At 40.8% G+C, this 23,142-nt stretch overlaps 1 protein-coding gene across 5 annotated transcripts in view; it reads right to left on the minus strand.

Moving 5' to 3' along the window:
* The window catches only part of LOC126870711 (atrial natriuretic peptide receptor 1-like), a 37,904-nt gene that overhangs the window by 4,968 nt on the left and 9,794 nt on the right, over window positions 1-23,142 (minus strand). For 4 of the 5 annotated variants that reach the window (XM_050628661.1, XM_050628665.1, XM_050628664.1 and 1 more), the window contains 16 exons: window positions 16,775-17,170; window positions 15,897-16,011; window positions 13,851-14,185; window positions 13,304-13,395; window positions 13,090-13,228; window positions 12,056-12,137; window positions 11,623-11,758; window positions 10,106-10,183; window positions 9,318-9,395; window positions 9,007-9,111; window positions 8,044-8,287; window positions 7,458-7,616; window positions 2,401-2,477; window positions 2,234-2,325; window positions 497-646; window positions 124-316 (listed from right to left, as the gene is read on the minus strand). In XM_050628661.1, the coding sequence (XP_050484618.1) occupies window positions 124-316; window positions 497-646; window positions 2,234-2,325; window positions 2,401-2,477; window positions 7,458-7,616; window positions 8,044-8,287; window positions 9,007-9,111; window positions 9,318-9,395; window positions 10,106-10,183; window positions 11,623-11,758; window positions 12,056-12,137; window positions 13,090-13,228; window positions 13,304-13,395; window positions 13,851-14,185; window positions 15,897-16,011; window positions 16,775-17,170 (2,471 nt within the window). The remainder of the gene's footprint in view (window positions 1-123; window positions 317-496; window positions 647-2,233; window positions 2,326-2,400; window positions 2,478-7,457; window positions 7,617-8,043; window positions 8,288-9,006; window positions 9,112-9,317; window positions 9,396-10,105; window positions 10,184-11,622; window positions 11,759-12,055; window positions 12,138-13,089; window positions 13,229-13,303; window positions 13,396-13,850; window positions 14,186-15,896; window positions 16,012-16,774; window positions 17,171-23,142) is intronic. The other variant, XM_050628662.1, reaches the window with a different exon arrangement.

Below are 23,142 nucleotides of genomic sequence, written 5' to 3' on the forward strand. Positions count from 1 at the left end.
AAGGTTTCTTAGTTTCTATTCTCGTTGCTCGATCTTTCTTGCAAGGTATCGTCCTCCGCATAATCCTTTTGCTGCTAATCGAGATTCCAGGCTACAGAATGTACTAGAAAATTGTAACTTCACCTTGTAAACGTCAAAGTTCTCGATGATGGAGTCGAAACACGTGTATAGATCGTTGAGTAAATCCACCACTTGAAGAGGCGTACTCTCTGCGGAGAGCTTCGTAAATCCTACGATATCGCTAAAGTAGATCGTCACTTGGTCGTACGTTTCGGCTATTACGCTTTGGCCGAGTATCAACTGGGACGCGACAGATCTGGAAATTTCGTTGAAAAAAATCTACGAGTACTGCAGATAGAAGCAATCGATGGAAGCGAGATCGTAAAGTGGAGCGCTATGAAAGGCTACCGATTGATCTAAGCGCAACCTTCTGTCTGTACGCATGCCACGTGCACGCGGTCTACGAGTTGCGAATAATATCAACGATTCTACTTACTTTGGTAACAACTGATAAAGGAGTTCCTCGCATTTACGTTTTTCCTCGAAGTAGTCCGCGGTACGTTCCTCTACCAGAGTCTCCAAATTGGTTGCGTATTGTTCCATACGAGAGAGCAAGTTGTCGAGGATGTTGCTGCTCTCGTAGTCTCTGCAACGAGATAGAATTCTTTCTCTGCTCGTCGTTCGAACAAGTCCTTAATTGTTATCTCGTTGCCCGAGCCAGCGATAAGGCAGTGACGACAAAACAGTGTATTTTTCAAAATAGACTTCGTAGTATCGCTAGTTTTGGAGAAGTTTAAGCGCCGGGTTGGAATTTGTTTCGAGTTCGCTACGTTCGATCGTGAACAAGTTTCCGGCGATGTATACTTGAAGATAGTCTGTTTAATTAGTTGTTCGTGGCGTGCTAAACGACTAAATATATCGCATTTTCTGCGAGAATTTTATTTCAATAAAAAATATTTGTTAGAAGGTAAAACGTTTGTTGAATCAATGTTGGTAGTCTTAATTGCGATTATCATAATATTCAGGAGCACGTGTGTATTACTTCTAGAGCGTATTTTTAGAAGTTATTTCATTTACTCTATTAATCCTTGTATAATACCTCTTTGATTACAGAATTCTATCATAGAATTATCTGAATTATCGTCTCGCTTCTGATATCTTTTCTTGCTAAAGCTAAAATACACGATATATCTCTCATTCTTCCGTTATTACAGACTAGTAGTGTCGGGTGATATACAACGGATTTTATTATTCTGTGCAAAGTTCAAAGTTGAATCTTAAGCCGTTGAATCTTAGTTGACCCAAATAATCCCTATCTTATTTTAACGCGTTGCCGCGACAAATGCTGATCGTTTGTCCACCCTCGTTTACTTTTTCCTACCAAAGGAAGAAAGGTTTGTTGTATCCAAGAATCTCCGCTATGTGAATTCGCAAACACTTTTAGGAAAAGAATATCGCTAGCGACTGTAGCGTGATTCGACACGAGAGCTGACAATTATGTCAATATTGGAAGAGTAGCTGACGAGGGCGAGAAAAACCAGAGAACGTACATCCCCATCCATAAGCATTAAGACACAAAGGGAACGAGATAAATCTGTCCAATTATTAGACAAACATTAAAATTCTCGAGAATTATTAATCGCTTCGTTCGGATTCTTACATTCTTAGTTTACATTTACGATCGTATTCTTAGTAAACAATTTACAGGTTCGACGTCGCAATAAAAATGTCACGTTAAAAAATTATCGTTCACAGCTTGCGAAGATTAAATTACTTACACGGCAGAATTTTACTTATCCGATTGTACGTTTAAAAATAATCCTCAACTGAGAGCTTTATACTACTTGTCTTAACGTCTCCTAGTCTTCGTGCCTCGAATAAATCTCGTAAGCAGCGCCCACTTTCTCATACATACTCTACCTAATAAAGTTAAACGTTTTCCTCGTCTATATCTACTCTATCTCTTGACGTCTATTTTAGTCGATTTTTATATTACCATTACGTTAATATCTTATTCCCGTATTAACGTCAAGTAAATACTTTACGCTTTTCCACGTCTCATTAAGTTCTCGATTATATCCGTATTAAATTTCCTCTGCGCAGTTTTCTATTTTTCTCTCTCGTTTCCTTTCGCTTTCTTCGCCTAGCGATCTTCTATTTTCAATTGCGTTCGGATCGAGCTTTCTTCGACGAAGAATCATCAAGGGAACGTTCTCTTGTCGTCCTTACTCACTTGTTAATTTTCCGTATAGTTTGTTTGAGCGCGGGAAAATCAGGTCTATCCGCGGCATCTTGCGCCCAACATCGCCTCATCAGAGTAGCCACCTATACGACGGAATCGTTTGAGCGTTATTGCTGGAATTTTTGGAAAGTTTAAGTAGTCGAGAAGGACTCGCTTACTTCTTCCTCGACGGCAGACTCGTCGATCGCAGGCCTCAAAGGAGAACCTCCGGCTCTCTTCACTCCTTCCACGATTTCTGAAACAGAGCAAGGGACAAGCTTGCGACGACAACTCGATCATCGACACAATCACAAATTCCAATTTCACTCGGTTTATTTATCTGCGCGAGCATCGATTCGTCCACGTTAATTATTCACGTAACAATTTGTTTTCGTTCATTCACGATCGCGATTTTATACACACCGCGTCTCATAACTACGAAACCAACGGAGAATCGTTGTTTTCATTGAAAATGTCGATCGAATATATTTCCAGTCAGATCTCGTCGCGTTGTGTCTTGTACTTCGTACCTTGTAAGAACAGACAATTTTAGGATGATTTTTAGGATGGAGCAACACGTACAAAGCTGTAACCATAAAACCATCCTAAAATGTTCGATTTCTATTGCCATATAAACTGCATGGATAGGATGCGACAGAATCTGGTTAGTCAGACCTCTTATGAATAAAATAAACGCAAAGTCGATACTTTAGGGAAGAATATCTTTTAAAAGAGTAGAGAAATCACATCTTTCGCGTAAACACTTGTCACCCCATAGTTTGATAAAAAGTCCGCCCCGATGATGTACGATCGATCGATAAGATATTCGACTTTAAAATTGTTCGCACACGAGAAAGAAAAAATCGTGTCCTTTCTTGCACGATCTTCAAGCGTTTCACGTAACTCGGGTAATACGTACATCAAAATTTTCTCTACAACGAATGTTCAAATATTTCTTCGTCGGCCACTGTATATACACACCACACGAAAGTCGAAACTTTTGCATGATTGTAGTTATGACACGCGGCGTAGTATACCGTCGTGCCGGTTCGATCGCTCCTCTTACTACTTAGCTGTCCGTTTCAGTGAAACGAGTCTTTCTTGGTCGAACGACTCTCGCCACAGCTCGCGTTGTTACAACCGAATGACTTCGTGTATATATATATGTATTTCTCTTGCCAAAGAGGCAAAAGAGCAGGTGCAAGTAACGCGCGAAACAGTGGGAAAGGTTCGAGAAGCGAACCACGTCGAATAGAATCATCAAGGGAGATGAAAACAGTTAAAAAATGTCAGCGAAAGACGAAAGGCGAATGGTAAATATTGAACCTACTGTGCCTGTACAAATCCTCCAAGAAGGCGTTGCAAGTTTCGCAGTTGAGGGTGCAGTGAGGCCTACGGACTTCGAGCAAGGGACTGACGGCCCTTCGAGGACTGGCCCCACCGTCGGGACTGGCGCCCGGCATCGCCAGTAACGTTAAACTACTCGTGCTCGACGTATTGCTTCTATCCGCCATTTCTTCTCCTTTTCTGATCTATCCCGATCGCTATATTTCTCTATCAATGACCCATTCGAATTCACCATTTTTCTCTTTCACGCCCCTATCTCGCTCACGCTGTCGCTCTTCACGCTCTCTTTCATCTTTCTCCCTTTCATTCACGCGATTACACACGCATCTCGGCGCCATCGGATAGGACACGATCGTTCGAAGCTAATTTCGCGCGAAATGTAGAGTATGAACGTAAACGTGATCGTTTCCGAGTTCGTAGATCGCCGTTACAGGTTCTCGCGATGAAATTTATTTCGAATTACCAGCGAATTCTCGTTCTTTCCGATGTTACATCCACATCGAAGCTAAATTTTTCACGGAATTTTTAACATCGCATCGATCTATATTTAGGAATTTTCACCGCGATAAAAAAGCGATTCTTGAATCACGAACGATTTCTAAACGCTTCCGATCATCGTATCGGTATTTCTCGTCATCACAAAGAGTGGAGTTTGAATTACGAACGAATTGTTCACGTTTGACATTGCATCGGTATACGAAATTGTCGTGGCGACGAAGACTGAGCGAAGACACAGTGGTTTCTATCAATTACAGAAGGAAGGAAGGAAGGAAGGAAGGAAGGAATTGTCTCGTTTCTCAAATTTCAATCTCCATCCAATTATCCGCTATCCGGTTAACTTTACAGTTACCACGGAAACCGTACGTCAAAGTTAGGCTCTTTTCGATTTACGAGCTGCTTCTCTATTTGACGGATTAGGTTTCCCATTTTCTTTACGACGTGTTACGTCGTTAAAAAATTGAATTTCAACCTCGATGTAATTACTTTTTACTCAGTTTGCTTCGCGGACGAGATGCGAAAATAATTGCTTTCTATCCGATCTAATACAAGAACTGTTTATTTGTTTTACGACGTTACATTTTTCCGTGCCTTCCAGGTACCCGAGTGCTCGCTAGCTTCTCGAAAAATTAAACTTTCAATCTGAATTTAATTTTACCTCCTACCCAGTTAGCTTTTTACAGTCACCGCGGGAACCGTACATTCCAGTTACGTTCTTTCCGTTTCGTGGTTACTGTTTCTTCGTTCTACAGGTCGTATCTTCTATTTCCCTTTTCAAAAAATTGAACCTTCGGCCATGTCCGAGCGAACAGACCTCGACACTACGAAATTTCGTGTTTACGCTAGTAACGGTAGCTAGTGATAGGGAAGCTAGTAGAACAAGCAATAAGCTATTCTCTGCTTATGCAACGCTCTGTTTACATTGACTTTTCGACGACGTTATCTGTCGTTCGGGAGAAGTCCAACGAATGCGAAGATTGTAGCCCCGTCCACATAATCGCGACCCTGATCGAACAAAAGGCACGTATATATATATATAGGTCTAAAGGTATATACCGGTACTAGCGATATTCGTTCGATCGTAACTCCACTCTTTGTAAATGGAAACGAGCAATTTCGCGAGCCATCGGCGCGCTTTCATCGTTGTCTCGTCCCGTATGAAATAATCAATTAATTGCCGCGTCTCGGATAAGAAATCAGGGTAATTGGCTTGGAGGAAGGAAAAAATGAAAACGGCGTGAAACGGAGAGAGAGAGAGAGACGAACGACGAGATTCAGAAGGAATATAGAGAGCGAGGAAGAGGGTAAAGGGGAGGGCGAATAGGGTAGACGAGGGTTGAAGTAGGAAGGTGGTGGAAGGAGGGAGGCAAGTGGGGTTAGTTAGAGGGGTAAAGGGTTTGAATATCGAGCAAAAAGGAAAATCGGGCCGCGTAAATGGGACGGTGAAACGATTGGTAAACACAAGCACGTACCGAGTTAGACGCAGGCATGCAGGCATGCAGGCATGTAGGCACGCAGCCACACAGTACAGACACGCAAACTGTCGGGACACGCAGCACGCAGCAAGGCACGCGCGCACACACGTTTCTCCCCGAAGGGTTGTCGGTGAGAGACGGTTAATTAAACGGTGGTGGGACCGGCGAAACCGAGTCCTAGCCGCGTTTCGCGTACCGAAGGCCCCTCGATCCTATTCGTAGTGGTATTCTCGCGTCGATTTCACGTGTCGTCGGTCGCGATCTTCCGCTGGTGTCGTACGTCTCGTCGCGAGTGCACGCACGAGACGAGAAACGAAGATCGAGAAGAGAGAAAGAGAGAACGCGAACAACGAATGGGAGAAGAGGGAGGAATAGAGAAACGACGAGGAAGCGCGCGTGCAAGAGCCGTGTACGTTCCAGGACGCGTGAAAGCTTCGACTGAGCTTTCAACCCGGGTCTCGAAACGTTCCCAGCCTACTTGTGGCACGTTCCATCCTTTCATCGATCCTGCCGCTCGCGTCGAAACCGAGCTTGCGAAACCTCGTAAACTTCGTTACCGATCGATCCGGCGCACGCCGCGCCGTAACCCACACCGCTGATTCCCCCTTCTCCTACGAGCTCTCCCGTCGTTTTCGTCGTTCCTCGTGTACCAACGACGTGCAACCGACGCACAGCGTCGCGACGCATCGCAGTCGATACGAATCACTCTTATTCCCTACCGGCCGCGGCGATGGCGAACTCCCTTACCGGTTGATCGGTCACTGGCGTCGATAGTGATTCGTGATAACGATCCAAGGGCTCATAACAAAAACGACGTTCTGTTATGCTTATCTGCTTCCAACAGAACGAGAGAATACTTGTTGCGGCAAAGACAGAGTACCTTTGAATCTGTTCCGATATATCTGAATTTTCGTCAACGCAACGTTTACCACGTTGTCTAATTGCCGGCAGTACATTTGTATTTATATCGCGAAAGAACTATACCGTTTTTTTAAGCGTCTATTTGGCCTAATTGTTACCCGAGTTGTCTGGATAATCGACGCTTTACTTCGATATCGTTAGACCTTCCTGATACGTTGGAAACACGTTGCTCTATTGATACGACCCGTACAGTATGAACGTGCTGCTCTTCGAATACTTGGAAACGATTCGTGAAAAGCGGAATTTTCTTCTTCGTAGCCAAGTGTCCCGAGAGAATCCTACCTTTCTCCAAATGTCTAGTTAATCTAGTAAATTAATCAATATTCATCGGGCTGGCCGGCCGTTTTAGTTATTATTCATAACGACAGGGCATTATGAATAACGACGCACTAGCCGATCGACCCGTAACACACATACAAATTACGACGCTTAATAAATGATCAGTATACTATATAAATAGTTGCCTTAAACATACAATTAACGCCATACGCGTCTTATCGATATAACGGATAATTGAGTGTATAGTAATTTTGTCAACCTAGCGAATTATATGTTTGCAATAAATATCTTGTATAATCTCTCGATAATTATATCACGTCGTGTGTTGTACAAAGTGTTCTAAATAACGCATATACTGTATTCAGGATAAGTTTTCGTAATACGATCGAGTATTTCGATAAGCTTGCGAATATGTAATTAAATCGTCAGGCTGTCGACTTATGACGGAGATTTTCATAGAATCGGTTAGTTTTTATTCGACGGCACGTCGATATATATTATTTCACGTCATAAATCTAACTTCTGGCTAATGCGTTACCCCTATAAAGTAAACAAATAACGCGCTCGTATAACGTTAAGAAATTTGACACGGGTCGTTCTTATTATCAGCCCTTTGATTTCTCTATCTTTCGACTTGTGAAACGCGCGATACGATTGCAGCTAGCGGATAGTTGTAGTATAAGCGCGTGTGTCGTTTGCGAGGACGAAATACTTACCCTTCGGGGAGATATCACGGTCGTCGCCCAAGTAAAACGGTCCTCGGCGTACCACGATCTCGTGAACGATTATGGCGAAGCTGTACACGTCGCCCTTCTGAGTACCCTCCGGTGGTCGCCTTTCTATTCGCAATAATTCCGGAGCCGTCCACAGCTGCCCTGTACAAACAACGTTATTTTACGATCGTGCGACCTCGTGACACTGACACACACGCACGCATATGCTTGCAAATGCACACGTACGCAAGCTGCTTCAATAATACGTGGCCAAACTTTCGATGGAACGAGAAAGAAACATCGAGACATTAAGAAACACGTTTTTTCTTCCAGTTGATTCACGCACGCATTGCCAAACTCTCGTATCGTATGGCCAGAATACGCATTTTTCTGCATCTACGATAAATTTAAAGATGCAGAAATCCACAGAATATAATGTACGGAAACGTACAAAATATCCGAAAGTGGAATACTCGTTGTAATTTTTAATAGACGAAAGAAATTACTATTGCTACTACGTAGGTTCCATCTCTCTCGTTCTCGTCGTAAAAATTCGCAGTTTATATAGATACGATCTTGGAGCGCTCACCTCTCCAATAAGCGTAACTATCCCTGTCAACTTCTTCGCCGCAATTCGCCCTTCTCAGCTCGTGCAGTCCAAAGTCCGCGATTTTAAGGACGAACCGCGAATCGACCACGCAGTTGGAGGACTTGAGGTTGCCGTGACTCTTCAGCTCGGACGCGTGAAGATACGCCATTCCTCGAACGATATCGTGGATGAGAGATCCTCGAAAAACGCGGTCCAGTTTGATCTGATCGTTTTCCAATATGTCCTGTCGCGGAAGATCGACGAACACACGTTGAAAGTCGCAGCGGAATTTATTCGTCGGGTCGAGTCGAATGGTTCAGGGGAAGAAGTAAACTTTAATCTCGGCACTTTGATTAAATTTTTAATCGAGCTCGATAACAAATGCATGCTATGGATGAGAGGCTCCACCGGACTCGACTAAGTTAATCGCCTCCTACCAATTGCACGGAAAATGTCCGCTATCAGATAGCTACATGTATTAACGGCAAACTTCTTTTATCGAATAACCTTCGGCCCGCGCTCACAGTTTTATTACGTCCCTGTGAACTGCCGTTTACGAGTATTACCAGACTTACAGAATATCCGACAGGCTATTAAGGAATTATTAAGCTTGTTCGGCACCGTAAACTGCAAAGAACTCTACATGTTCTACATAAAGTATTCGATGAGGATTTAATCGATCGTATAAGAAGGTTGAAACGTATCTGCTTCGTTTACAACCGTCGTGCCTCTCGATCGTTGTTCCAGTCAATTTTGCTATTTGTATTATCGGATGTTTAATTATTCGATAGAACCTGCCGTGTCCAAATTAATAAGGAAACATCGATGTGAAAATTTTATTTTCAAACAGTATAACAGGCCAGGTAATGGAACAAATAGAATGTTTTAATACGATGGCTACCGAATGAAAAACGCGATACATGTACATAAATCTAATACGAATAATAGAAATCTAAGACGAACCTGAAGCGATCCTTTTGGACAATATTCAGTCAAGAGACAACAATGCGGAGGATCGACACAAGCGCCGTAAAACCGTACTAGATGATCGTGCTGCAGGTCCTTCATCTGTGCGAACAGAACAGAAGCGTTATCGTCTGCCCTGCGAAACTATGTCACATGTGATGATTGAAAAACGAAACGACAGAGAAAGTTTCAATACTCGTAGCTGCAACGAGATCAATCGATTTTCAACAAACTTGTCTTTCGTTTTTTCAATCCACACGTATCTCGTTGCAAGTTCGAGAAATTTCCCAGTGAAAACGAGTACTTACCCTTTTCAACTCGAGCAATAAAGGCCGCGAGATTTCCACCTTATTCCTCGGTATCAATTTTATGGCCACCTTAGAGTTCTGCGACGAATCGTATTACACATATGTATTATCTTCGAAGATAATTCATTTTTACGCGCACTTTGATTTATAGCTTTGCGATTAACACGTTCGCTGACAGCATAACACACAAAAGTCACAGAAAAGAAAGTATAGATAAATACCTGTCTGTGTGTTTTTTTAATTTTCAGGCTACTTTATTTACTACTTGGACTCGGTTTTAAGCTTCAAAGTCTTTGAGACTAAGCATTTTCAGACACAAACACTTTCACGCTCTCGTATAGAGAATAAAGAAACACCTGGATTGGTACATAGAAAAATATCAAGTTCAATATCAAAAAATATCAACAACCTTGTCATCTTATGAAATAATCAGCGTGAAAATAACATTTGTTACACGTGTCCCTTTAAATCATGCAATCTTGCCTGAAAGATATATTTAGTAAGACCATCTAGGCGTTCCTATCTAAATTGCATTCTGCGTTATACGAAAATATAATGCGAGGACACTGTGATAGCGAACGTGTTAATAATTTTAAAGCGAGAAGTTTGAAAGAGAACTGAAACGAGGAAAGGAATGGAAAAATGAGAGAGAAAGAGAGAGAGAGAGGGGAGAGGGAAGAAAGAAAATAAGAAAAGTGAAAAATCAAAGGTTGTGTATACATATATGCGGATAAGATGACGCATAAAGTATCTAGAGACGCGTCGCTTTACCGTCAGTAAGGTCGAACCTTGTAAATTCCCGTTGGGACATAGACGTTTCTATCTACTCCACCCGGTAAACTGACGTTTTCATCCGAGTATATAGTCTGTAATGAAAAAGAAAGATATTCGCTTTGGTTTGATTCGTTTCCAGTTGGCTCTGGTGCAGATGCATCCTGCGAATATTTCTCAAATATCTGTGACACGAAGGAAAATTCTATTTGCCACCCAAAATAGTGTAAAAATAAAAAGAATTTTCTCGTCAGAGTGCCGCATCCCTTCCGTATTACGGGCGGAAAGAAGCATAAAATATTTTTTTTCCAGATCTTCAATTTCCGATGAAAGTCGTGTTCAAATCGTGTAAGCTCTAAAAGATCCGCGAATTGAAATAAATGGACCGTTTATTTTGAAAACAGTATGAAAACAGAATGAAAACAGAATGAAAAATACACGCGTGCTTTAACGTGAACTTTTTACTTACGAACAATTTATTATTTAAATCTTAAAATATTCGTATGCTTTGATCAATCGAAATTTCGTTAATATCCGGAATTACATAATCATTTATTTTGAAAGTGGCGTAAATCCATTTCCTGTAAACTGTAGCCTGTTCAGAGACTAAACAGTAGAGGTAGTAATAATAATCAAAAACAAATGGTGTAGCGAATGTAATCCTAACTTCTGTATCCAACGTATGATCGCAGATATGGATGTGAACTAGTTGTTTAAATGCGATTCAGCAATATACTAGTAAATTGTTATTCCATTTATTGAACCATCGTTATTATTGAATTCGACTGTCGTAATTAAATGTAATTATGTTTAATTTACTATTAAATTAATTACATTTATATCGGGTTGTATCGAAGTAGAAACTTATCGTATAGACATTTATAAACAAAAGCGAATTAAAACATGAAACATAAATTCTAAATAATCGAAATTTAACGAATCGTACGATTCAATAATTTCGAAAGTGATGATGTGAGTCCAACATTACCGAACCCTGACACCAAAATCTCCAAGGAAACTATTTGTTCGATAGATTTATACCTACTTGAACGGATAGAAACGCGGGCAAACTGAGAAGATCTCGTCAGAATTGTTTAATCGTTGGAGACGCAAACACTTCAATATTTCAAAACAAAGGAAGATGTATTTACACCGCTTTCGGAATAAACCATTAATATCAAGGCATATAGATAACGATGTTGATTGTTGCATTAAAGCGAGAAGCTTATATATGAATATATATAAAGTATAAAACATATAAAAATATATATAAAATACTACAAAGTATGAATAAGATGTCAGCTGACCGATAAATACATGTACGATACATTTTCAGTATAAAATAAAACTGTTTATAACATAAAAAGTATGCAAACAAAATTTTTATACATCTACTTTCTTTTTAATCATTTTAACGTCTAGTCGATTCTACGAGTATCTCCCATATATATTTTGGAATAAATGTCTAAATACTTATGAACAACGGTAGATAAGAATACAAATATAATGCAAAAATAGAATATTTCATATTCACCAGTTGACTACCGCGCATCTTGTTCGCAATCAACGAATACATGGATCCTCGCGTTTTTGCATTCGGTACGAAGATAATGTCGTGCCACTGCACCTTCCACGTCATGGAGGCTATTTCCGCTTCGAGCTTAAAATGCCTGCAAGAGGAAAGAAATAGAGAGATACGTTTTCCACTACGTAGTTGCTGAGCAACGATTCGGGTAGTCGATTTGGAGAGAGCTGTACGGAAACTCGTTGGCTTTTCAGCTCGCGAGTTGATCCATTTAACACCCTGTTTAGTATGTGAGAGTTTAAGAGCGTTCTAAGCCGCTTGCTAATTCGCGATTTCTCTAGGGATCTCGAAATTAATAGGATTACTAGGGTAGGAGAACGAGGGCGAGTGCTGTTTCGTGATCGGAGATAGAAAAGCGATCGATTAATCATGGTGCGCTTACCTGTAAATGAAGGCCGAAGCAACGGCGAGAACGACGACGATAGAGCTCAACACCATCGAGAGAATAGCGTGTCCTGGTAGAGCTACGGAGAAAGAAGAAAAGCAATCGAAAATACGAAGCAGGAGAACCGCGTAGAGGTAAATTTTCCCATTAACGTCAGAATGTTCATGAATAATATTAAAAGCTCGGACAATATTATTTCGTTCGAAACGCCTTGAGATGTAAAGTACACATGCACATATACGTTTCGTATTATAATAAAGATCTCGATGTTTACACGAAAGCGTTGTTCGTACACGCGCGTCTGACGCTTAGAGGAAATTTTACTTAAAGAGATATATCCATCCTGAGTCGTGTAAAAATAAATTTCCGACTTTCTTTTATGAGAAATTACAAAATGAGAAGTTTGGATCTTTTTAACGATACTAATGTCACTTTTGAATTTGCTCTCCGATTCGAAGGAAAAAAAAGAAATAAGCCGGGGGAAGTACGTTACAAAATGATAAACATCGGTAGCTAGCCACTCCTGGCGAGGACTGGAGAACTTAAGACAAAGAAATCCCTCTTGATTCGCAGATTTATATGATAGATTCTAATCATAGCATAGAATTTTTGAAAAATTTCGGTGATTACAGAAATGACAGCAGATCGGAGAGGAGAAATCTTTTACCAAAAGCGTCATCGATCTTAAAGGTTTCCAAAAACTCAAGTTACTAAGATGAAAAGATCTCCAGGATTAAATCGTAGAATAGATTGTGTAGAATGTCTCCTCGAAATTTGTAGAGTTTTATCGTCGTTTTCTGGCGAAATTGGTCGGGTCGGAAAATATAGTCGCAAGAAGAAAACGAGACAAGATTTGAGATAATATTCTGCTTTAATAGATTTGAATAATGGATCCCTGTAACTTCATAAGAAATTTGAATTTTAATAAGCTGGTAGAATATTCTATGCATCTGAAACTTTAGCAAAATCAAAGCGATGTATCTCTTTAATATAGTAACGCGAAGTTATGAACCGAGATGCAAATGACTTACAATTGTCGGGACACAGGGAGCCATCGAAGCCGCAAGTAGGTGTATCCGGTGGTGGTTCCGATCGGCCACCTGACCAGTGAATCCTCTTCCCGGCTATGTATTGCAACGTCTTGTTGGCTCCGTAGTAATTAGCCACGATCTACGACACACACGATATTCTCGGTGACCTCGTTTTCGAATAGGCGCGCGCGTCTTACACGGTCAAATATTTTACCTCGAACTTGGACGTTTCCGGGTTCATGTTGAGAAGAGAATAGTCCGCTATTCGATCGCCGTTCTCGTCGATATTCACATCTCCGGTTATACCTGTAACCGAGCGATCCGCGTCCATCGTGTGACTCGATGATCGTTGATACGTAACAATTAAGCCAATAAGGGTCAAGTAACAACAAATTGTCGTTGAATCGTAAGAAAGAAAACTGTTTTTCGGGTCAACTATAGTAGCATAATTTACAAACGAACGTAAGAAAACCACCTTATACGAAGGTTCGCTCTGTTATAGAGAACGCAGTTTCTATAATATCAAAATAAACACGCCATAATTTTACAATATTTGATAAGGGATTAATAACGAAAATAACGTTAAGCGTTGAAAGAAAATTCATCCATAAAATTCAATAACATAAATCAAGAAGAAAGAAATTACAAATAAAATGTTGTATGAACGCATTAACATTTTAGTCCTTGGTGAGTCGAGAAAACCGTATAAGATGGAAGCGTGCGAAGCGGAAAGATAATGTAAGAGAAAATCGCGGCCGCACCTCTGAAGCTTCTACCCCACATTCTTCGGGTAAGATTACCGCCATCCAAATTCACTCCGTCTGGATATTCCGGCAAACTCTCCTTAAGTGCAAGGGCGTAAAGGAGCACTGCATCGTAGAATGCTGTTACGAACGTCGAGACCGAATTATTTCCAAATGTGAAGTTGTACTTGGTTTGCGCGAGACTTTTTACTTCCCTCGAAAAGTTTAAATATTCGGCGTTATCAGGAGTTCGGGCGGTGACTGTTAGTAGCGACTGATAAGCCTTCCGGGCCTTCTCGTTCCTTTCTTCCGTGTCGGTTTCTACCCTCCATGGTTCCCTCGAGTTGTTGTCGCTGAAACGATCGAACAATGCTCAACGGTGTTTCTTCTTTCGCTTTTTCCGATTTATTCACTGTTATTTAAGTCGTTCTTCGTTCCCGAGACATCGTTTCGAAGAAAGATCGCGAACGGTCTGGCTTCGATTTGGGTGAAACTTTGGAAAATAAATATATATATGTCGAGTTATCGTTGGGATTAGGGGCGTTTAACGAACAGAATTTGACAATTAGCCGTGGCGATTAGATACTCGAGATGCTAATGACAATAATCTTAGGTTCAATAACGAATCCACGGTCAACAGCATGGCAAATGCGCTTACTTCTCCGAAGCCCAAGTAGAACTGCCCTTACTTGTCCACAGTACAAGTGGAACTGCACTTACTTGCCCACAGTACAAGTGGAACTGAACTTACCGGTCCACAGTCCAAGTGGAACTCACTTATGTACTTTTCTCTGTACCTCTCTGTACCCCTCGGGTCAACTATATTTTGAAGGAGAGCTATACAACTACTCCATACCTCTGTTAGGTAAAAACGTCCATCCCGTGACCGTGACTACGTTTAGCGACTTCGTTTAGTCACTTCGAACCCAAGCCTACTGTCATAAATCTCGGGCAAACATACTCGAATCGAATCATAAACAACTACTTCTAAGTTTTATTATACAAGTACAGCAATAATAAAAAGTCTAGACTAAAGTATTGGGGATTTTCCTAAAAATTCCAAAGGAAAGGGTCCGATGTTCTTTCATCTCCGACATATATGTACATATTTTCCTACCTGCGATAGATCGAGTTTAATGATAAATAATTCGAAACCGATGGTGTGGCATATATGTCATGCAGTATCTCGCAGCAACGATGGACCACAACACATATGTCATTGGTATTTTCAGTGGAAAAAAGAAGAGGTGCAGGAAATGTTTCGCGACAGGAAAATGGAAAAGTGCTAATTATTTTTGCAGTGGCTGCAGAGATAATCCAAGTTTATGCTCGGTAGAGTGTTTCGAGAATGATTTATATTACTGAAAAAAATTTGTTTCGTTTAGCTATATGTTCAAATATATCTTTGTGTTTCAGTAAAAACGTCATATTTCCTGCGCGTGTTTGTTCTGGTTTATGTAAGTATAAATAATGTTTATATCTATTATATACACGTTGTATAATTTTTTCTCTGTTGAAACAAACATTATTGCCTTTTGCGTGTTTATCTTTTTGAAATTTTAGTCAAATCGCTATTTTATTCGCATGACATAAACGTTACGTCACGTAGTGATCGAATATCAAGATTATCGCGGATACTCGATGACATACCGCGTATGTCATAACGTAGTTTTCAATAAAAATCCTCTAAACCGTATTTTTTTTTTATTCCTCCATCGATTAGTTTCCCTTATTTTTTATTATAAACGCAAAAAGACTTTTCATTATTTGGCAGAGTTTGTTCAAAAGGAAGTCTCGAACGTATCAAGAAGCGAAATTGCCCTGCAAAATTCGAAACAAATCCTCGCTCGCACCTCCACCCAAAGCTTCGCCCAAACCCTCAGGGTGAAAGGTTAAGGGTAAGGTCGGTCCGTTCGTGACCCTTAGCCTGTCAGTCGATCTCGATTCCGACACCAAAGTCCGGATGCTTTTGAATAGTATCGTAGAGATATAAAAAAACGTTGATGTTCCTTTTTATCCGTCCGTTACATTTTATTCTACTTTCCTCTGTTTCTTCGAGCTTACCTGGACGAAAGTTCTATGGAGAAGAACACGTATTCTCCGGAATCGACCATTCCGAGTTGCTCGGCAGCTAAAAGAATTTCTCTGATGGTCGTCGAATTGGCACACATTACTACAACTGAAACAAAGAAAAACCTTTTTACTTTTCCATCGTCTTCGCTGTGCCATTTACGTGACGAGACACTCTACCAATTCCAACCATCGTATTTCGCGCACCGAAATAAGGTCCGTTCAAAATTTTAGCCCTATAGGATCCCGCACACCATTATTTACAATATCAATATCAAAGATAGGTATTCTTCTCAACGAATAGGGAGACACGCGTGCTCGTCTCTTGTTCTTCGACTTTTCACGTTCTTATACGTCAAGATACAAAGATAGAGTGCGCGTATCGAAATATAATGTGATGCGTATAGAAATATAAAGAGAACGCTGCACTAAGGTCTCCCGTATCCTCGTCCAATTTACGCATGCAGCTTAGTATAATAAATACGTAAGTATAACAACGATCAACGAACGATCGGTCGGTAAATGACTGATTAGACGCGGCCAAAAGGAGCCTCCATGCAGCGTTCTCTTCATATTGCCATATCGCCACTTTGCCACTTACACGGTAGCTTACGAGCCCGCGTACTCTAACTTCGTATCGCTCTGTTTCTATATCTTCGGACATTTTTCTTTCAAATTTCAAAATAATTCATCCTCGAACGGTATGAATGTAACGAGCGAGTTCTGCTGCCTCACGCGTATAAATTTGCTGCGACAGAAAAGTAGAAATTTGGAAAAACGTTTCAAGAAAAACGACGGTCAGACGAATAAAGGAGATCGACGTTACTCGAAGCAATCTGAACGAGAGGCCTTAGGCATAAGTTTCAACTTACTCCTGACAGACTTTGCGAGGAAGGTGAGCAAGTTTCGATAATCTTCGACGGTACTCGACTCCTGGTTGAAGTTTTTGTGAACCGGTGTCTGATTGAGGGCCGTGAAAATGGCACCCAGAGTGAAGTGACACTCGGAATTGCCGCGGCTGCTCGCCATCTCGTGATTGTGATAAAGAAGTCCGACGATCTTCCATTCGAATAGCTTCAAGATATGTTTGAGCGCCTCGCCTACCAATCGATGGGAACCCATCATTCTGGTCAACGTTGGATAGTGTTCGCCCTTGTGACGGAATGCCTCGGCCTGAGCACCCGCCGTTAAAACAGGAATACGCCATACGCCCGCGTATCGCGCTACTGGCGCGATCGCGTAGTCGCAAACAGGACCAAGGAAGGCATCTGTGTTCACAAACGTCCACGAGTTCAAAACCCACCCTATCTTTCTCGCCATCGGCTCTTCTTAATCGTCATTGAAATTACGTCTGATCGGTTCATCCACGTTTACGGGGTGTTAAAAGATAAACATGCGATCGTATCTCCTATCACGCGCCCTCCGTTACATTCCGTAGCGTTCCGCTTAACGCTGCCGCGTCTAACACCGTTGAAAGCGTATTGGACGTGAGCCGTGTCGAACAGAAAGACGTAGCAGTTAGCTTCATCAGAGATAAACATCGGTAATCTGTTTCTGCTGGCATCAGCTCAGGACCAGAGAAAACTCGATATTAGACGTGGCAGTGTTATAATCGCATAACGCTTAAATCAAATCAACCTTCGTTTCTCTTTCACTTGCACTTGACGAACGAGCGGAATTGAATATAAGAGCGAAAACACCGTGGTCGTTTGCTTGCCCATAGAGAGAAGTCGTGGGAGTACCAGAGTATTTCTAGTCTGAAATGAATTTCTATATAAATTTCGAAATAGAAAGCCTCGCTTTCTTGATCGTCTTGATATCAATATAGATTCGTGCTTCGTAATTATAGCTCGCTTTTTTTTAAGATCCTATATATTAGACGGGATTTCGTATGGCGCGATCGAAGTTGAACGTCGCGTTGTTCAGAATTACAAACATCGTCACGTGTGTGAACCGCTTGATCCAGCGATATAATTTCATCAACAAGTTTCATTCTACTTCGTCATCCACCTTTTTGCTTCTACTCCTCCTCCCTTTCCTTCCCTCCTCTCTCCCTTTCTATTTATACCTATCTACATGTAGGTACGTACATTTATTTTTATATCCGTCTTTATCTTTCCTTGTATAGCCAAGTGAAACGGTAATCTCCTCGATCTTATGGCCTTGCAATACCATTTGCAGTATACGAAGGAATTTCTTATCAACGGTAATTCTACGAGAGATTTCGTCCAGTTTGCGATCCGAGCTAAGATGCGAAAGCGTGTTATCGTAGAATGCATATAAAAGGATCGAAGAGCAGAATGGCAAGACGCAGAGATAGTTAGAGGACGGTTCGGTACCTACGTAAGTAAACGGCGGAAAATTAATGCTACAGAGCGGTCGTGAATTTCGTGGCCAGTCGAGGGAATGATGGTCGGCAAACGGTTTGCATGCAACGTAAGTTCGATCGCGATCGAGCCTTTCACGGTATAGAAAAATCACACTGAAAACGAAATTATAAAATTCAAGACGAGCGACTTACAGAGGAATTATCGTTTTGTCGGTAAGATAAAAGCGTTGTAAATGCAATATCGGCGGTAGCCGAAATTATTGTTTCGTTATAATACTTTATTATAATATTATTTTTCTCCGGCGGATGGTAATTCGATCAGAAAGTTTACGAAAGGAATATCTGCTATTATTTTGCTCTAATAGAATAACATAACACGACAAAGTGGATTTTTAAAATACTAAACTGCATTAACAAAATTGGTGTTCGTAATCGTCGAAGCTGGTGGAAGCTACTTTACTGTTTGAAAACCTCTTCATCTTCGGGTCGTTTAATTTTCTCGAGTGTTAAGTCAAACGAAGAAGATTCCTCCTCTATTGAGAAAAGGAGCATGGATATTGTTTCAAACAACGAGTGAGAATAATCCAATTACAAATTAATTGCAAACACTGTAATTTGATTGTAAAATACGCGCATATAATGTATTTAATCTTTTAAACAAAATTGAAACGTATAACTTCCGACTCGATAAAAAGGTAGTAAATAAGCTTCGAATTATAAATTTGCCTGATGTAAATTTAATTTGGAAATTCCCTAAAGCAGCTCCTCCGATCTTTTATTTACAACTATTCTAGAAATCGCTAGATCGAAAAACAAGATAAACATCTCGTATACCTATTCTCCTTTCTGCTATCCTTGCCAATTTATCCAAATCTCTTTCATGCTGCACCCTGAAGAAAGATAAACACGCGTTTCGCCTGACTTTTACTCGCATTTTTAATATCGACAACTCGGTTTATGGGAAAAGTTTTAAAAAGTCATCGCGCGCCGTAGTTTGTAACATCGTATCGCAAAATGTTCGTACGCGATGAAAGAGAAAAAATATGAGGTGCGTACGATGCTCGAACAACCCTAAGTATTAGCAAGTATCCACCGTGACGGATAATGAGCGAATTTACGCGTCGACGCGGTACGACATAACACGGTCACCGCTACGTGGTAAAACCGTGTTTTTCTCTCTGAACGTCCCGTTCGATCGATACGACGCGGCCAACGAAACGCGTTTTACCTCCGATACGGAAATTCAAGCACAATCCGCATATTCGAGAATGTGAACTCGAATACGTGTACTAAAACGTGTACACGCAGCGGAAAGATTGGTCGCTGCCGATGATTTCCGCGTGTTCGATCGAGACTGCTTTACTGTTGCTCGTCACGTAAACACAGCCTAATACGACCACTGCGTGATACGTACGATCGGCCGCACAGTGCGGTATACAATGGACAAAAATCAAAACGATCATTGTTCGATTTTGATGTTCTTATTCGATGATATCGTCAGTCTGTAGGCGAATGATACGAATACAAAGAAACAGTGTAAATTTAGAAGCTTGTTCAAACACGAATGGACTAAACATGATAAAAACGATTACTAAATAAAAGATAGAAATGCGAGTAATAATTCACCGAAGAATCGATAGAGGATTAGCGAAGCTCGTTCGTCAATTTTCGTCAGACGGTGTTTGTTACACCTTCGATATTGGGATTTTGAGCTAAGATGCGTACAATTTTAGTTTCCAATTAAGAAATTTCTTTCTTTTCGATCTTTACAAAACGATTCAAATCGTCCTGCGATTTTGATTTGATACTGAAAGATATAGTATTATATTGGTACATAATCTTGTCCCGCTACAAACTGCTACACTGGATTTTCTCTATTTTTTTTTTCTTTTCTTTAGTGAAATCACGACTAGTTAGAAGCCTGTTCAAACCCGACTAAACATGATAAAAACGATTACTAAATAAAGGATACAAATGCGAGTAATAATTCACCGAAGAATCGATAAAGGATTAGCGAAGCTCGTTCGTCAATTTTCGTCAGACGGTGTTTGTTACACCTTCGATATTGGGATTTTGAGCTAAGATGCGTACAATTTTAGTTTCCAATTAAAAAATTTCTTTCTTTTCGATCTTTACAAAACGATTCAAATCGTCCTGCGATTTTGATTTGGTACTGGAAGATATCGTATTATATTGGTACATAATCTTGTCCTGCTGCAAACTGCTACATTGGATGTTCTTTACTTTTTTTTCTTTTCTTTAATGAAATCACGACTCGTTAGAAGCCTGCACATCTAACCACACTCATTGCAAGAAAATTTTCAAAATTGCAGAGAAACTCTGTTTCGCGTTTCTTCGCTGAAAAGAATGGAAAGATTGGTTCCCGGCATCGACGCTATTTACTTAAACGTTACCGTGTTTGGTCAGACAAACGAGTCGCCATGTATCAAGTTTCAGGAAAATTGCACATTGCATTCATTTTTGTATCTTTGTCCAGAATTCTCATTCAAATGTCGTAATGTGAACGCGAGGACGTGGCCTGCGAATCTGACTTACGAACGTAATCGGCGAGTTTTGATTTTTAGGTAGAAGAAAAGGAACCGTTAACGCGTTTGCCTCCGTACCGATTTAGATTGATTTTCCGTATTACTTCGACACGTTTAGGCGTCGAGCCAATTTGACGACATAGACATCATTCTTTTCTTTTTAATTTTTTTAAACCATTTATAATATTTAATTACATATAATATAACCTTGAAACAAAAGCAAGTAAAAATAGTTCGTTTCGATATTTTTGCCGCAATGAACGCGTTAGATCGAGCCTTTGCGGTCGTATATCTGTCTTCAAACTCCAAAGCACTTTTATCGTTCCAGTCGTATGTCTACTCTCAGCTGCTAAAGCAAAAAGCCATTCCGATTGTACATCATGCCGACAGGGGAAATTTCTCAAGCCAGAAATTCAGAAATTACGAAAAGAGATACGTCGAGCACGTACAAACTGTTGGTACCAACGATCGCCCTTCGTACTAATTTCTCAGGCCATCTCGCCAAACAAATGTTTCGAGCAACGTTTAATTAGAAAATAATTTTCATAATTTTTCGAATTCTCGGCTTAGAGAACGTCCCTTGTGGGATAACGTGCTTTCGAAATAGAGTTCTAAACGGAAGGTATCTTGTCAGACACCGATGACCGACAGCGTATTAAACGAGCTAACGTTAAAAGAAAATGACTCATCCTCTATAGTTATCGCGATTCGAGGCACAGAATGACAATGATTCGGTTAAATTTGCGGTAGCAGATGGAGAGGCAGAGAGGAGGAAGGCATCGCTGTACCAGAAGAGAAGTAATTAAACGGAATTGAGAAGATATTTAACGAGCAAGACGCGCTGTCTTTTGAAACGACTATTCGACTGTTTAAAAATTCGAGTTATCGTATTACTTTCAGCGGCGTTTCGGTCTGTGTATTTCAGCGGGCGCGCGATTATTTACGTTAAAGTTTCTTATTCCTCCTGCGGAATTTTGTTGCGTTTCCCTGTCGATTTATATTTTTAAAACATTCTGAAACGCCTCTATCTTCTCTCGATATTCGCATTCGCGAACATCCATTTTATTTTGCAATAATTCTTGCGCGACTTGTGTGATATTGCAATCAGCTGGCAGCCAAAGTTTTTGAATTTATAGCCAAACACATTTATCTTTTCGATCATACAGTTCCACTGGATCGACCGAGCAACTGCACCGAGTTGTAACGTTAAATTGGTAAGAGATCGAGCAAAGATTCACAAAGAAAAATTAAGCGGTTTCGAGTGGTGCGGGTTTTTATCGGCGAAGGTGGAAGCGTTTCAAGTATCAAATGGAAGTATAAATACAAAAAAGGTGTATTAGTTTAAAAGACACTTGTTCTTCCTCGTTTTCCATACGATAGATTTTCAAACATTGAAATCAAAATATCTTTTAAACTAATCATCTTCCGACCCGAGTGCCGTAATATCCTCTCCCTCTCGTAGAGAGAAAATCTTTCTCGTGAAATCTTTGAAACGTTTCCACTTTCGGAAAAGACACACGAACGCGTGATGCATCGCTAGAAATGAATTAACTTTTCCTACTGAAATCTTTTCCCACCTCCTACCATTTTCGCGTTATAGCTCGGCCAAGTTGCGTGGGACACCCTATGTAGACCACACATAGTACAATCTACTAACTGGAATAGTTAAATGTCAAGTGATGTTAATTGCACTATTCGCGATCCTAAAATCAAATTACACAAGAAGTTCCTTGATTTTCGCGAACAACAAAGGTTTCGATCGAAATTGCACGACAGCGGTGAAATTACGACGTATCCAATCTGCGCGGACAATTTTACTTTAGAAAATTACACGGCTCGACAAAGGGAAGAAAAGCGAGATTTTCGGTTGAGTGGCCGAGGATGAATCTCGGTCGTTGTTGCATCGATGGTCGGTGGCCGATGGTTAAATGCACGAATGTAGCTGATAATTAGCTATAGTAATATGACGTCAACCGAGCACGATGTTCGGTCCCTTTCCACTCTGCGGTTCGCCACGACCCTAAGCGTCTACGGCGAGACGTGCGACGATTAACGCCAAACGATGGTTCGAATGGAGGAGGCAGCGGACGCGCGAGTCGATTTCCGCCGGGACGACTCGAATCGAGTCATTGTAGAATAGCGGATGATCGTTGTCATCCGATAACGCGTTCCACGATAAAACGATCGGTGACTGTACGAGAAAACGTGGTGACGGCCGAGTGCGTAAACAATTCTAATTTTAGAATCCGCGATAAGCGAATCGGTCGAGCGGAGCAAAGACCGGTATTTCTTTGAGAAATCCAATTCAAACTTTATTTTGACTAGACAAATTTCGGGATGGAATAGAATTCATCGAATAGAAGAG

Source organism: Bombus huntii, chromosome 10 (assembly GCF_024542735.1).
Source record: "Bombus huntii isolate Logan2020A chromosome 10, iyBomHunt1.1, whole genome shotgun sequence".
NCBI lineage: Eukaryota > Metazoa > Arthropoda > Insecta > Hymenoptera > Apidae > Bombus > Bombus huntii.